This window comes from Protobothrops mucrosquamatus, unplaced genomic scaffold (genome assembly GCF_001527695.2).
Source record: "Protobothrops mucrosquamatus isolate PMUCROS unplaced genomic scaffold, P.Mucros_1.0 scaffold_258, whole genome shotgun sequence".
Taxonomy (NCBI): Eukaryota; Metazoa; Chordata; class Lepidosauria; order Squamata; family Viperidae; genus Protobothrops; species Protobothrops mucrosquamatus.
Window position 1 is genome coordinate 375,438 of NW_015386334.1, and position 14,391 is coordinate 389,828.

The following is a 14,391-nucleotide window of genomic DNA, read 5'->3' on the forward strand; positions in this document are numbered from 1 at the left end:
CCCTGGAGAACTCCTTCTCCAGGGCCTGGTGCCTACGGCTGGCTTGCTTTTCCGCCAACTTGGAGGGCTTCTTACTTATGTGCTTGGTCTTGGCCTTGCACTTGCCTGCCGCCTTCTGGGTAGAAGGTGGATTGCAGCCGTAACCGGGAGGTGGAGGAGTCGTGCCTGGGGACTGAGGCAGCGAGGGTCGCTCCATCCCGTTTGAGCTATCTCAGAATCAAAGCCGAGATAAAAGCTCTGGCAGGCAAGTCGTTGGCGGAAGCGGTATCGGAGCAAGTGCGTGGACTGCCCCCCTGGTCACCCGACCAATGATTCTCTCTGGACTATGGTCACGGTAGTTGAGGCGGAACCGAAGGCACGATTGGAACCACCAGTTGGGCTCCTCCCGGAGGCCTTAGGTGACCAGGCGATGTGCACCAGAAAAGAAAAATGGAGCCACAGTACCAGGACGCCCCAGATGCCCCTGAGGCCTGGAATAATTTAAAGGCGCAATAGCGGCTACCGGGGTGAAGTGAACAGTGAACACCCACCAGGGTAAATCCTACCCAGAGCCCGGAATGCAATTTTCCTCGTGAGAATTTTGCTGGCAGGCCCGCTAGGCCTGAAATAGCCGAAAATGGTCGCCCTTTGTTGAGCAAGTGAGGGAGTGTATTCCCCCCAACGCTGTTGAACAGGTCTTCTATGCAGCCTTGTTCCAAGGCACCCCAAAAGGGCAGATCACGACCCAGTAGGTTAATGAGGTGCCCAGGGAAAACGAAACAGCGCTAGCAGTCCTATAAGCTAAGATAGAAGGGCTGAGGCAAGAAGAATTAGTCTCCAAATTGCATCCAAAATGGCGGCCGCAACTTTGGGGAGGCTCAAAACGGGCCTCCAAGATCCCCAACCACTTGTTGTAGGTCCAAGGGGGGGTGTAGGGCTTGGGAAATTCTGCTCCGGGCTGTATCCGTAGGACTGAATACTTTTGTAAAGAAAATGCAACGGGCTAAAATGCGGCCAAAATGGTGGCCGCAACTTCGTGGGGGTTCGAAATAGAGTTCCGACACCCCCAACGCACTGTTAGAGGTCCTTGGAACTGAGTAAGTCCCAGAGGAGTCTCTAAAAGAATGCTAGCTGGAAGGGTTTTGAATATATTGAATTTTGAAAAACGCTAAAAATGCGGCCAAAATGGCGGCCGCGACTTCTGGGAGGCTGAAAAAGGCCTCCGATAACCCTGCCGATCTACCAGAGACCCTGTGGGACAGAAGAAGTCCCAAAAGGAAGCTCTAATAGAAAGCTAGCTGCAAGGGGAAAGTGAGGAAATTGGTTTGAAAAACCTTCAAAAACGCCGAAAATGCGGCCAAAATGGCGGCCGCGAGTTTTCGAGCGGCTGAAGGAGCCTCGACGGGCCTGAAAGGGGCCTGAGAGGGGTCTGGTCTTGCTTTTTTTTTCCCCCAAGGATCCCTGAGGGAAAAAACTGGGCAGGTGGAGGACAAGATCAGCAAGTGGTCTCTGCTGATCTTCAACCTCCCCCCCCCACGTTGGTTGTAAAATTTGGGAGGAATGAGGGCAAGGTGATTCCACCCCCCCTTCACCCCTCACCTCCCAAACAAGCTGTTATCAGCCTGAGGGAAGCTACACCAATCACTAATTAAATATAGAAACTTTTAGAAATAGCCAATATAAGAATGAGACTTCACCAATGGTAGTTCTTTTGTCTAACCTGATCTAGCAGAGAGCCAAGCCAAAACGAGTCATCAAGAGCGGAGACCAAGTTAAGACTGGATTACCAGCAGGAAGGGGCGTGACAAGTTTTGCATACTTGGTCTCAAGAGCAGGCAGACAAAGGAAACCCATTGGTGGAGTCTCCGTCTCCTGTACTGGAGNTTTTTTTATATTAAAAAAAGAAAAATATGCTATTCTATTCTACTGTGTTTTAATACTGGAAAAACTGTAACAGAGGAAGGAATTGTTCCAGCAGTTAGAAACCTACAAAATTCTTACCATAACTTTGGCACAGTGCATTTTTTTAGCATCACAACAGGCCATTATGCTGCATGATTTGCTTTTTTCTTCATAAATTTACCATCCTCTCTTTACTCCAAATGTTAGTTTTATCTTTATTAAGTTAGAGGATGGGGAGAAAGACCAATTTTGCTTGTTGCTCCTTGCACTGTGCTTGTCTGCGTCTGCTCTAAACTTGTGCTTTATTGCTAACCTTGGAATAAAGAAAGAAATCAATGTATATTTCAATCTGGATGATCACAAACCATTCTTGGCTTATTTACAGTACAACCATTCAAAACATTTAACCAAGCCACAGAAATATGACTGAGGCCACAGTCTAAAGTGAAAAAGCCAATCAAAGAGCAAAGCATTATGCACACTGGAAGCAGTAGCATTACTCAGAATGCACATGCATGCTTTCCTCTATCTAAAGCAGAGCGGACCAAACAATATCTTGGGTAATTCCTGGCTTCTTCAAAATCTGGAATTTGCCTCTACCAATTTTTTACATGCAACTTGGGATTTGGGAGCAGATCCTGGAATTGGATGTGTTTTCTATACTTGAATACAATTTAAAAAGTCTTCTACTGAAAAATTCATTTCATTTGCATAGTCTCCCCCAGCCTTACAGCTCTTGGGAACCTTACAGCTCTATGTACTTCAATTCCCAGAATTCCCCAATAAGCATAGTGCATGACATGTGGAAGATAAAATTCATGAATCTAATGTCCAGATTTGGAAAACTGCACTAGACTGTTTTCCCTTTTTTATCATCTGCCTACAAAATACTGCTTTTTGAAAATATTTATAATATTTATTATCTATTTTTCTATTGTGGAGTCTCAAGCGACAGAATATGAAGTGATAGCTGATCTGCTATCCAAACCTAGTTGTTTAATGTCAAGAAGTTCCTGTGCCATTCTAGATCTTTCAAACTATAAAAATATTGTTGTTATAACACAGGGAGAAATGTGCATAGCAAGATTTATTCTTTGGTTTCCAAAACACTCTACTGGTTTTTATTTCTGTACAGACTATAGTACGAAAACACACGCCATTAAATCCATACTGGGGGGGGGGGGAATAGACAGACAATAGGTGCATTTACAACTCCAAATTTAGACTGATTTAATTCATTTAGAAGTGTAAATTTATTTCCAGCAAGAACTGAATATTCTCAGATTTTATTTCAGTATTTATTTATTTAAAAGACTTATATAGCTGGTCACCTTACACAGCACAACTCCTAGTGGCTCAAAACCATAAGAGTCTCTCCCCAGAATCTGGCATTTCAATCACAGTCTCCAATACGATTGTCCCCAAGCTCAACCTTGCCCTATGATCCCAATGCTTAAGGAAAGAGCCAGCTTTTTATAGTTTTTAATTATCTAAAGGAGAGAATATATGTAACTTGGGCTTGAATGTGGAGTGTTTGCAGACATTTTGTTCACCGATTAAGTAGCATCGTCAGTGCAAGTGTCAGGTTTTCTGCCTGTTTATATAATTAGCTTGTCTTGTCAGTGTTGGTGGAGATCTGGTTTTTCTCCTTGGTAGTTCCTTGATTAGGATATTTTTTTCCTGTTTGATTGTTTTACAGATGTTAAACCCTGCTTAGCTGGATGTTGGCTGCTGGAGGGGCTTGTTTTGGTCTTTTTTTCAAGAATTCCCTACTGGATCTTATAAAGTTTTGGAGAGCTTTATTTAATTAGTTTGTATGTTAAGGTGATGCCATGTGATTGTAATAGTCTGTTGGTTGTTTCTGAGATGATTTTGATGCCTGGTAGTCTGGCACACAAACCAACTGAAGCCTTCCAAAATATCTTAAGTAAACCAAAAGACCCAGTAGCCTAAGAATAAAAAAACAGGAATCATCTACAATATACAATGTAAGGACCATAGCAGTGGCTATATAGGACAGACTGGCAGAAAATCAAAAGAATACATCTGTCCGTCTGTTGGTGGGTAATTTGTCTGAATGCAAAGCTTCCAGGAATTCCCTAATGTGAACAATGACCAGCAGTCAGAAGTCACAATGAAAACACCTGGACAGACTTAACAACAGTTTCATCTGAGAAACTGTGAGCACCCTAGATCAAGACAATTCCAAAAACACTATGGAATTCCTGGAAGCTTTGCATTCAGACAAATTATCTACCAACAGACTGATAGAAATAAACCATATTACACACCATTCAAAAGAGACAATACCAAGCTAAAAAGGAAACAGAAAAGTTTCCTTTTTAGGAAACTAAACTAAGACTAAACTAAACCAAACTAAGACTCTTTTGGTGAAGAAACTACAGTACAATTGTCTTCCTCACACAAATCAACAGACACTCATGTTATCTCACAGACCAATGGAAAAATGGCCGGCCTTTACCACAAGCTTCAGGGGTTCTTTCAGTTATTCCTTTTGTGAGTCAGTGTGTCTACACAATGAATTTATATGATTACTCAGTATATCTGAGCTTCCACTGCATATGCCACAAGCTGAGTAACAGCTGGATTTCCTTGCATCGTTCTCTTATAAACAGCATATAGTAACAATAAAACTGGCTTTCTTATTCTCCTATAACTACTTTCATGTTTTAAAAGGCTTTCCGTATTTACTTCTCTATTCAAAAACTTCCCTAATTGTTAGAGCACTCTGCTCTTAACATTTGTGGTAAAACTGTTGAGCAGTATATTTTGAACCCCACCTTTCGCAAGCCCTTTTGTTTTGCAAGCCATATGTAAGCAAAACTGTACAACAAATATTAACAGAATACAAAATAAAATTTCAGCTTCCCTCAGTTCTCAGAAAAGAGAACTTTTAAAAAAATGTCCTGGATGAAGGTAAATTTGACCTGGAATGTGAAAAAAGAAGCAAAACAACTTCCAGGATTGAATTGCACAATTATGGTACGACTTCAAAGAAGGCCTATGTTGGCATACTTTAAGCAAAGACAACATATAAAGCAGAAACACCAGCAAATTTATATGGGAGTAAAGAGTCCTGTAGCCAACACAGTTAAGTCTATAAATGTCAATTAAATTGGGTTAAAAGTCAACCGGGAACCACAGAATTTCCTGCAAATGGTTTTGGACACTGTATGTGGTCTTTGACAGTCAATACCTTAGAAATAATCACTTATATACTACAGTTAACTGGACAAAACAAAAGTGCACATCATCATGGAGAAATCATTCCTGTTCAGAACTGGTGAACTAGCCTGAGCTGGAAAAGTTTATATCTAGCTTTTGCCAAACCACCCAAAATTTGAAAATACAGTCTCAGAATTAAGGATATCCAGAAGTTTTCTCTGCATAGGACATTTAGCCTTTTGCAGTAGCCATGATGAATGACCTCTCTTCCCACCTAAAAACAGAAATATACAAAACACTCTGAGGCATCTGCACTTTTTAGGGCTGATATTGTTTCAATGTTTTAAGCTGCCCTTTATTTCTCATTTTGGATTTGTTACACTTTAGTGTATTAATAGAAATATATATTTTTTTAAAAAAATGAAAAAAAAATAAGGCAAATGAACTGGTCACTCTCCTTTACCCAATAGTAAATCAGATATTTCTTGGATTTTTATGGCACTTCTTGAGGCAAGTACCTCAAGAAGTACCATAAAAATCCAAGAAATAAGAGGGGGCTTGCATAAAAATGTTTTAAGATAGGAAGTATAAGCTGAAATGCATTGAGCCCCATCATCAAACTTCATGAGATATTTTTTTTTGGGGGGGGGAGGGAGAGATAGAAAAATGCTTCTTCTCCTACCATGTACCAAACTTCCTCACTTTGAGCAGCCACAAAAACATTGCTCCCTCGCTTTCTTTGTACTACAGAACTTACACCATGTGCTTTCATGCCTTATGTATAAAACACAAGAACCAGAGGAAGTCAGTTGTAACTGCTGCTGCTACTGCAACCCCAAGTCATTGCAATAAGAGTCACAAGGCTACTCAAGGTCCATTGAAAACTGAACAGTTCATTCATAAGATCTGCAAACTGTTGGCTTGAGGTCAGAGAGATGACTAGTTTTTCCACGAGCAAAACATCTGCTGTCCTGGAAGTAGCATTTCCTTTAAGGGACTGACTCATGTCATTGCCAGGAACTACCAAGACTGACACAGAGGAAGGAGTCTCATTTCATTTCCCCATTTAGTGCAGGCAAAAAGCATATAAGAAGAGGCCACAGTGGAAACTTCTTACACTGGCACACAGAAAGTTCTGCAATATATTTAGATGTTCAACCCACCCATTGCTCCTAACTTTGTAGAAAATGTGCATCCCTGCAGTGGACATCAGGCAATTGCCAAGCCTAGGCATCATTAGAAGCCCTGAACTTAATTAATTAATTTGAAGGCCTAAATCAATGGCTCTTAGGAGACAAACCGAGCATCTATTTACTTCCTTAATGCAAAACTTCAAAACTGAACTTCAAAGAGAAAGAAAGCTCTGTGCAGGAACCCTTGTAAAAAAGACAAATTTCTCATTGTTTTAATGAAATCTCAGCTTGCTGGGGAACACCCTTCACCAAAAATCTTCAACACAAGCATCAGAGCTTTTTTCCTAGAAATTCCTCAGTTCTGTACTGGGAAGGTGATTTACCAAGGTACAGAATAATTATTTTGATTTCCAGATTTGTTTCTCTTCATATTAACATACGTGACCTCATCAAATACAGACAATGTAGCATCCTCCAAGCATCTGTCAGATTTATATCCAGATTTATATCCTGTCAAGGTATGTTTTATGGGTACCTCTCTATTTTATCCTATAACAAGAACCTATGAAGTAACTGGGCTGAAAGAGAGTCACTAGCTTGCCCCTAATAAGTTTCAATGGCTGAAGATGACGGGAATGTGGGTCTTCCTAGTCTTTTAACTACTATCCTACCCTGCAATTCCCACATGCCTCAACCACCTCAGCTGGTGGTCAAAGATGGCAATAGTTGCACTTCAAAATATCCAGAGGCTACCCAATTGCATTGTGCACGTAATATTAGAAATACATAAGTATTTTAGAACTTGAGCTACTTGTAAACCATCTTTAATTCCCTTTTTACATGCCTCTTATATCAGGGGTGTCAAACTGCCGGTCCATGGGCCAGATGCGTCACGCCAAAACCACGCCTACCCCATTGCCGGCAATGGGAAAAAAGTCGCAATACGTTAAGACATGTCATGTGACGCCACGAGTTTGACACCCTGCCTTATATGTACATAACTCTAGCTGAATGAAAGAGCTAAATTTAAGCAACCGCTTCTGCTGCACAGAAGATAACATAAAGATCCTTTCTTCTGATTAATTATGTGCCATTAAATCGGTGTCAATTTTTAACAACCATTAGATAGATTTTCTCCAGGAGGATCTGTTGCCAATCTCATTGGCCACGTCTTCCAATGAGGCACCCATTGATGCTATAACTAAGACCATCCACTTTGCTGCTAGTTGTCCTCTTCTCTTTCCTTCCATTTTGCCCAGCATTACAGACTTTTCCAGAAAACTGTATCTTTGAGTAATGTATCTGAAGTATGATAATTTGAGATTTTGTGTCTTGTATGAGAACTCTGGGTTGATTTGTTCAATGATCCATTTATCTGTTTTCTCCATTATCTGTAATATTCTCAAGAGACTTCTCTAACTCCAAAGTTTAATAGTATTAACACTCTTTCACTTCTGCTTCTTCAAAGTCCAACTTTCACTTCCACACAGTATTACCGGAAAAGCTATTTCTTGCACAACTCTAATCTTAGTAACTATGGACATCTGAGCATTTTTCCAAAGGACATAATTCCTATTCTACTAATAGCAATTATTGGTGGGGTATTACATGATGTTGCTTCCTGCCCTGTTGATAACTGACCCTAAAAGGCTGTTCTATGAAGCAAATGATGACGATGACGATGACGATGTTATCCATTCAGTCATATCCAACTCTTGGCGATTCTACATCTTCCAATCTTGCACTACTTCTTTGAGTTGTTCTATGCTCTGGCTGGTGTCTTTTTGGTATTATTTGAACTTCTGAGTCCAACATACATTAGCTTTAATGTCTCATGTTCTTCCTTTTCTAAAGCCAACTTCAACATCTGGTTTCTCCCTTTCCATGTAAAGCTCTAATCTGCATTGGATGATCATAAGCATTAATTTGCTAGCATATGAGAAGGTCTCTTATCCAATTGAAATCTGCGAACCACTAAGGCAAACTTAAAATTCAGATATGCTAGAATTCACCTTATGTTTTTTATGCATCAAAATAAATTCAGGAAGCATGGGGAATTTACCCCCAAAACGTTGTATAGGTTTTTATTTCCTTTTAAAAATGAAGGAAGAGAAAATTTTAAGAAATACATATATTTTTACTGTAGATTTTCTTTTCGCAAGCTTCTCTTGTTGTAATTATAGCCTGAATATGTTTCACAAGCTCACAATATCAGACACTGGTTTTGGAAACATCCTGTGGTTAGTTTACTTAAAACCTTTCAAAGCCACTTTTTTTTCCTCTCCATTCTCCGTTTATTTTTAAACTGCCACTATTGTGAACGGAAAGACACTATTAAAAAGACACCCTCCAAAAAATGCAAAACAAAAATAAAAACAAAGGGCACAATCCTGGTATCTTCATACATGAATTAAATTATGGTATAAGACAGTAATTGTTAAAACTCCCACACGACAAAGCGGTCAGCAGTCAAGCTGAGAAAAAACAGCATAGTTTAGTATAGAGAATGCTGGATTAAGACAAGATCTGGGTTTAAATACATTCTCAACCCTGAAGATTAACTGATTCTCAGTATGACCTACATAATCTTGTAGAAAGATATGCTTTGCAAGTTCTCAAATGTTTTTATCCTCTGTGAATGATACTTCTGGCTTTTTTCGTCCTTTGTGGGTGTTTAGGAATTGCTTTCAAATATTCCTTGGTAATGTTTTTGAGTTACTTTATTGTCAGAGGTGGTGAAAGGTGCTACTGCTGTTATGTTTTCAGTTATGTGTTTTTTCATCACTGTGAAGCATCCAGGGTGCTCATTCTTCCCAATCTCAAAAAGGCCATGAGAAGAGTTTTATTGTAATAGCTTTCTCCTTAGGATTTAAGTGAAGCCTTAAAAGCCAGGGAGATCATCTGCTGGAGAGACTGCAGAGCAGAGGTGTCAAACTCGCAATGTCACATGATGTGTCGTGACGTATCATGACATTTTTTCCAATGCCAGCAATGGGGTGGGCGTGGTTTCGCTATGACGTATCTGGCCCGCGGGCCTGCAGTTTGACACCCCTGCTGTAGAACAAGGAAGAACCTGACATGCACACCTGTCCCTTGACCTCTTTGTCACTAAATAAGTAAGAGCAATTGGGCCTGTACGTAACACTGAGCTTTACAAACAAAATGGGGGAGCTGTTGGTGAATCAACTGCCCCAATGCCTGGCAGCAACCTTCCTTTAAGTTCCTGGATTTTATTGCAAGGTTGATGATGGAATCCCTTTGCTTTCAGTTATGATGGATTTCATGTAAACCTCTGCATGAGGACTGATTAAAATAGTTGGAACTAGGTGCCTAATGGACCCTTTAGGCTTTTAGAGACACTTACTAATTTCCTAGCAAATCTGCAGGCACCTTTGGCATTTGCCTTATTGATCTCTGGAAGACATAGATTACAGGAAGAGATGAAGCAAGTAAAGGAATGCCTACAGCAGTGACGAAGAACAAAGTCAACCAATTATAGTGTGCCCATGTCTGGGATCTTAACTTATAGTATGACAATAATTCTGACCTTATTGTGTCTGTGTAACTCTCCTGCAAGCTGCTGTAACATATTTGCAATTTTTTTTCTCTTTTTTTTTTGCAGACAAAAAGCCTTGCATTTGATTCTCAGAATTTTTCAATGATGACTCTAGATTGTCTGAAAGCGATGGGATTTGGAATTGCTGTTCTATATAATATTTATTGCTTCCTATGCTGGGTGTTTTAGTCAGTATAGATGGGAACAGTGAAGTTATATCTGTGGGAGCTACAACTGGATAAGACTTGACCCTCTATACCAGGGGTAGGCAACCTTGGCTCTTTTATGACTCGTGGACTTCAACTCCCAGAATTCCTGAGCCAGCTGAGCTTGGCTGGCTCAGGAATTCTGGGAGTTGAAGTCCAAGAGTCATAAAAGAGCCAAAGTTGCCTACCCCTGCTCTATACCAATGATTCTCTCTAAGTGTGGTCTGGGAACAGACCCAGAGGGAAACAGATAGGAAGAAAGGGGCACTGGTGTCCTTGCCAAAGATCTGTGATCAGTCAAGAGGTGACTGAGCTGTGCATGACAGTGAGGAAGGCCTCCTGGCTCAGGAAAGGGTGCAATTGGCACACCTGTTAAACCTGTGCAAAGCTCCCCCCCCCCAGCCATAGCTGCTACTTGCAACAGGAGCTGCACAGAAAGACTTCCAAATTCCATACCAACAGTGTCTGAGAGAATGCTACGTTGTCAAAGTACCTCTTTATTTATTTCAGTCACCTGTTTTTATTTTCAAAGTATCTCTAGAGTATACATGAGACCTAGAGGCTCTCTTAGGAATAAAGATTGCATTGATGGTGAATAGGGTTTTTTTTGCAGCAGGATAGCTTCTCATTAATGAATCTTTTTGAGGAAGATTTTGAGGAAGGGGGAGACCTGATGTACAAAGAAAGACATAGGAACAGTGGCAATGTGATCCGGGGTTGGGGGAAGTTAACATCACTTCCTTGCCATGGATAGATAACTCCTCTTGGCTCTAGAATTCTCTGTAGTCAACCCCCACTGCAAAGGAGAAGGCTCTATTTAATCAGCCTACTCCAAATCACTGATGAATCCACCAAGGCAGGAGTGGGAAACTATGGCCCTTTTATGACTTGTGGAATTTAATTCCCAGAAATCTTGAGCTGAACATGGCTGGCTCAGGAATTCTGGAAGTTCACAAGTCATAAAAGGGCCATAGTTCCCCACTCCTGCACTAAGGTATCATAGAAAGCTTGTAATTATTCCTGAGGTTCCTAGTCCAGTTGAGGTCTTGGTTGCAACTTGGAATGAGCATGTGACAAGGGACTCAGACTGGATAATCCCTGTGAGACCTTTCTGTGTTTGTGGATCTCATAGAGTGCCCTAGTTTACAGAATAGCTCCAGGAGAAGAGACAGCAGAAGTAATGCCCAGAACATTGCTGGAGGAAGACTAGAATCAAAGCCAACCAAGCACAAGCGAGAACCTTTGTTAGGAGTTATCTTGTGATGGTAAGAGTGGTGAAGAATAGCCTACTTCTCCACTTTTATAGCACTTGCAGATAGCTGGGTCAGCAACCTAGCAGGCGACTATGTCTCTTCTGGGTAAGTGGATTGCTTGAAAGTATATCCACTTGTTCAAAATAAGAAAAGGAAAAGAAAATTCTGGGGTGCTGGAGAACCATCTGAAGGGCGAAAGGGATGGCAAAGAACAATGTCACAAGCTTGCTTTCTGTTAAATGTGGTTATTGTGACTTGTCAATTTGCAAAAATGAGCATGTTATTCTCAAAACTTCAAATGCATCCTCTGAATTAAAAGAATCAGCTATGCTTTAGAAGCCCATAAAATATAAGCACTCCAATTTCTACAGAAAAAATCTTGCACAAAACAGGAAGTCTCATTCATATATCTGTGGCTGTTTATTACAGTAGTGCTAACAACACACACTTTTCCTGAAACTGTAACAAGAGGCAAATATCCCTTTCTCTCCACTTGATTACCATTTCTTATTTGGGGGAGCATTTATCTAAACAACTTCAGGAGTATCCCACTTTGACTTCTGAAGACTGTATTCTTCTATTTTACTGGGCCACTGAAATGTAACAAAGCACTTTTTATGCTGGTCTATGACTATAATAAAGTTTAAAAAAAACAAAAAAACAGCACTTTTGTTTTACTGATTTTTAATTGAATTTCTCTCACTGCTTTCACTCCTATTATTTCTCCATCACCTGATGTTTAAGGCAGCTTACAAAATGTGACAAAAAGGCAGGTTTAAAGGGATTAAAAGTAGTATGGGATCCATGGGAGTGGAAGGGGAAAATCAAGATAGTCAAAAGAGCGGCCATGGCTGCACGAGATCAAAATCTCACTCCTTTTTTACATGTAGGAAGGGGCAAGGTTTTAATCATGTAGTTGCAACTACCCTCTTAACGTTTTTGGCAGTACCTGGTTTTCCCTGAATAAGAAGAATGAAGGGATGGATGCCGAAGATGCTACGTGCACTGGCTTACCCCTTTTGTGCAGCCATCCCTCCTTCACTATTGCGACTTCATTCATAATGGCAGAATTTCAGCTGTGTTGGTTGCCAAAAGTTCCACCACTTTGCTGCAGGTAAAAGGATTCAACTTCTCCTCCTCCTCCTCTACTTCTTTTCTTCAGCTACACCTATTGAAAAGAGAAAAAATAGCACACCATCAATCTCGTGTAAACAAAAATGCAGGTAAAAATACAAACATACGATGATTAATTTCGCTTGAAACACATGCAAAACATAGAGCAAAACACACAACTGGAAGAAAATGAAACTTGAAGCAAAGGCAGTGACACTGAATATTTCAGGATCCCGCATATTCATGGAATCAGCAAATATGGAAATGATTTCAATAGTTAAGATGCTACATCACCTGGACAGAAATAAATCAATCTCAGTAAGATCCTGAACTATGGAGAATTGTTGAAATACAGATTTCCTCAGTACTACATTTTTAACTGAAGACCAGTGTTTATATTTTAGTTTACTTAAACATTCTGTTATCGCTAACTATTCAGCTCCTTTGGCACTTTAGATGTTGACTCTTATCTCACACTGAAAACCGTCATGGCTGCATCTGTGTGTAAAAGCTAAGTCTGAGAGCTTTCTACATCATAATCCAAGTCACCTAGCATTATTTTGTTTTACTTTGCAAAATAAAAACAGGGCCCAGCCATATGATGCAGATATTTGCTCCACCCTTGGATTCAGATAAATTTTTGAAAACTTGCAAATAAATATTGGTGATTCTGTGAAACATGAAACAAAGATAAGATTCATCACTTGGTCCAAGAGGTTTTTTTGCTGGTTGTTCAATGCAACATGGGAGCCCAGCCCCTGTAGTTTATAAACCATGGTATATAGCTTATAATTGTGTGAACCTAGCCAACTGGGTCTGTTTATTTGGGTAAGGGAAATTACATGTTTGTTGCTGTTGCTCTCATACTCCCCATTTCTTACTTTGGATACTGAAACCTTAATTTACCAGACTTTGATATAACAGACTTCTCATGCAACAGACTCTGTTTTGTAAAGAGACTGATTGCCTCCGCCAGCTTTCTGGTTGGGAGAAAGAGCCTCTCTAGCCTTCGGAATGATCATTCCAAAGGCTAGGAAGGCTCTTTTATGTCTAGGAATCTAACGAATGTGATTGTTCTGAAGGCTAGAAAGACTCTTTCATCAGATGCGGAAAAAGGCAAAGATAAATGGATCAGGCATGGTGGAGCGTAGAGGGCCAGTGTCTCCTGTCCCATGACAGGCTTCCGCACACCAGTGAGTCTGTAGCCCCTCAGGCACCCCCAAGTGATTGCTTAATGATCACAACTGGGAGAGCTGGGATTGTAGTTGCTGAGCAAAAAAGTCATATGGGTGTCTTGCTTAATGATCAAGATTCAGGTCACAATTGTGATTGTAAGTCGAGGACTACCTGTATCAATTGTGATTGTAAGTCGAGGACTATCATGTATCATTAACTCAGTTTTGTTAGAGTTTTATTTTCCCATTTTGTATCTAGGTGGTTGAGGTTGGGAGGGGACAATTAACTGACAATCACAGTGTAATCAGACAGCAGAGGGAAGATTTAAAAACAAGGCCTTCACAATGCCAAACGAAGTAGGCAGCATTCAGTTCAAATTACAATTTCAGATTATTAAGCCAAGACATGTACAAGCTTTATGTGTACAAATATAGTCCTGTCCTTCCTTCTTCACTGCTCAATGTTTTGCAATAAATTCTGGAAGTTTTCAGAGTTATGGGAAACCAGACACCGGGTTTAAAATAAGTCTCAGCCTTAAACCCATTTCAGACTATGGTTTGGTGTGACAGTTTGTTCTTAAGTTCAAATACAACAGGACTATGATTAAATAAAAACCTTCAGAACCAATCAACATGAACCTAAGTGCACCTGCCAGTCTTGTCCCAGGAGAAAGTTTTGATATCAAATAGGAAGTTGGCATATTTCAAAACGCACCATCAATCTTTGCTATCAACCTTACGGGCTTTGCAGACATTGCTAAAAAATAAAAATGATGCATGGCTGCAACCTAATGCTTCATAAATAAAGAAAACTACTTGTGCAGAAAAACAGGCAAGTTGAGCTCAATTTGTGAGCATTTTATCTTAGGATGATAATAGAGAACATCC

The 14,391-nt window shown here is 40.3% G+C and overlaps 1 protein-coding gene across 1 annotated transcript in view; it reads right to left on the reverse strand.

Annotated features, from left to right (window-relative positions):
* The window catches only part of AKT1 (AKT serine/threonine kinase 1), a 109,921-nt gene extending 97,568 nt beyond the window's left edge, over positions 1 to 12,353 (reverse strand). Inside the window, exon 1 of the mRNA XM_015831538.1 lies at positions 12,230 to 12,353. Within this exon, the coding sequence (XP_015687024.1) occupies positions 12,230 to 12,275 (46 nt within the window). The 5' untranslated portion in view covers positions 12,276 to 12,353. The remainder of the gene's footprint in view (positions 1 to 12,229) is intronic.
* Between the last annotated feature and the right edge of the window lie 2,038 nt (positions 12,354 to 14,391).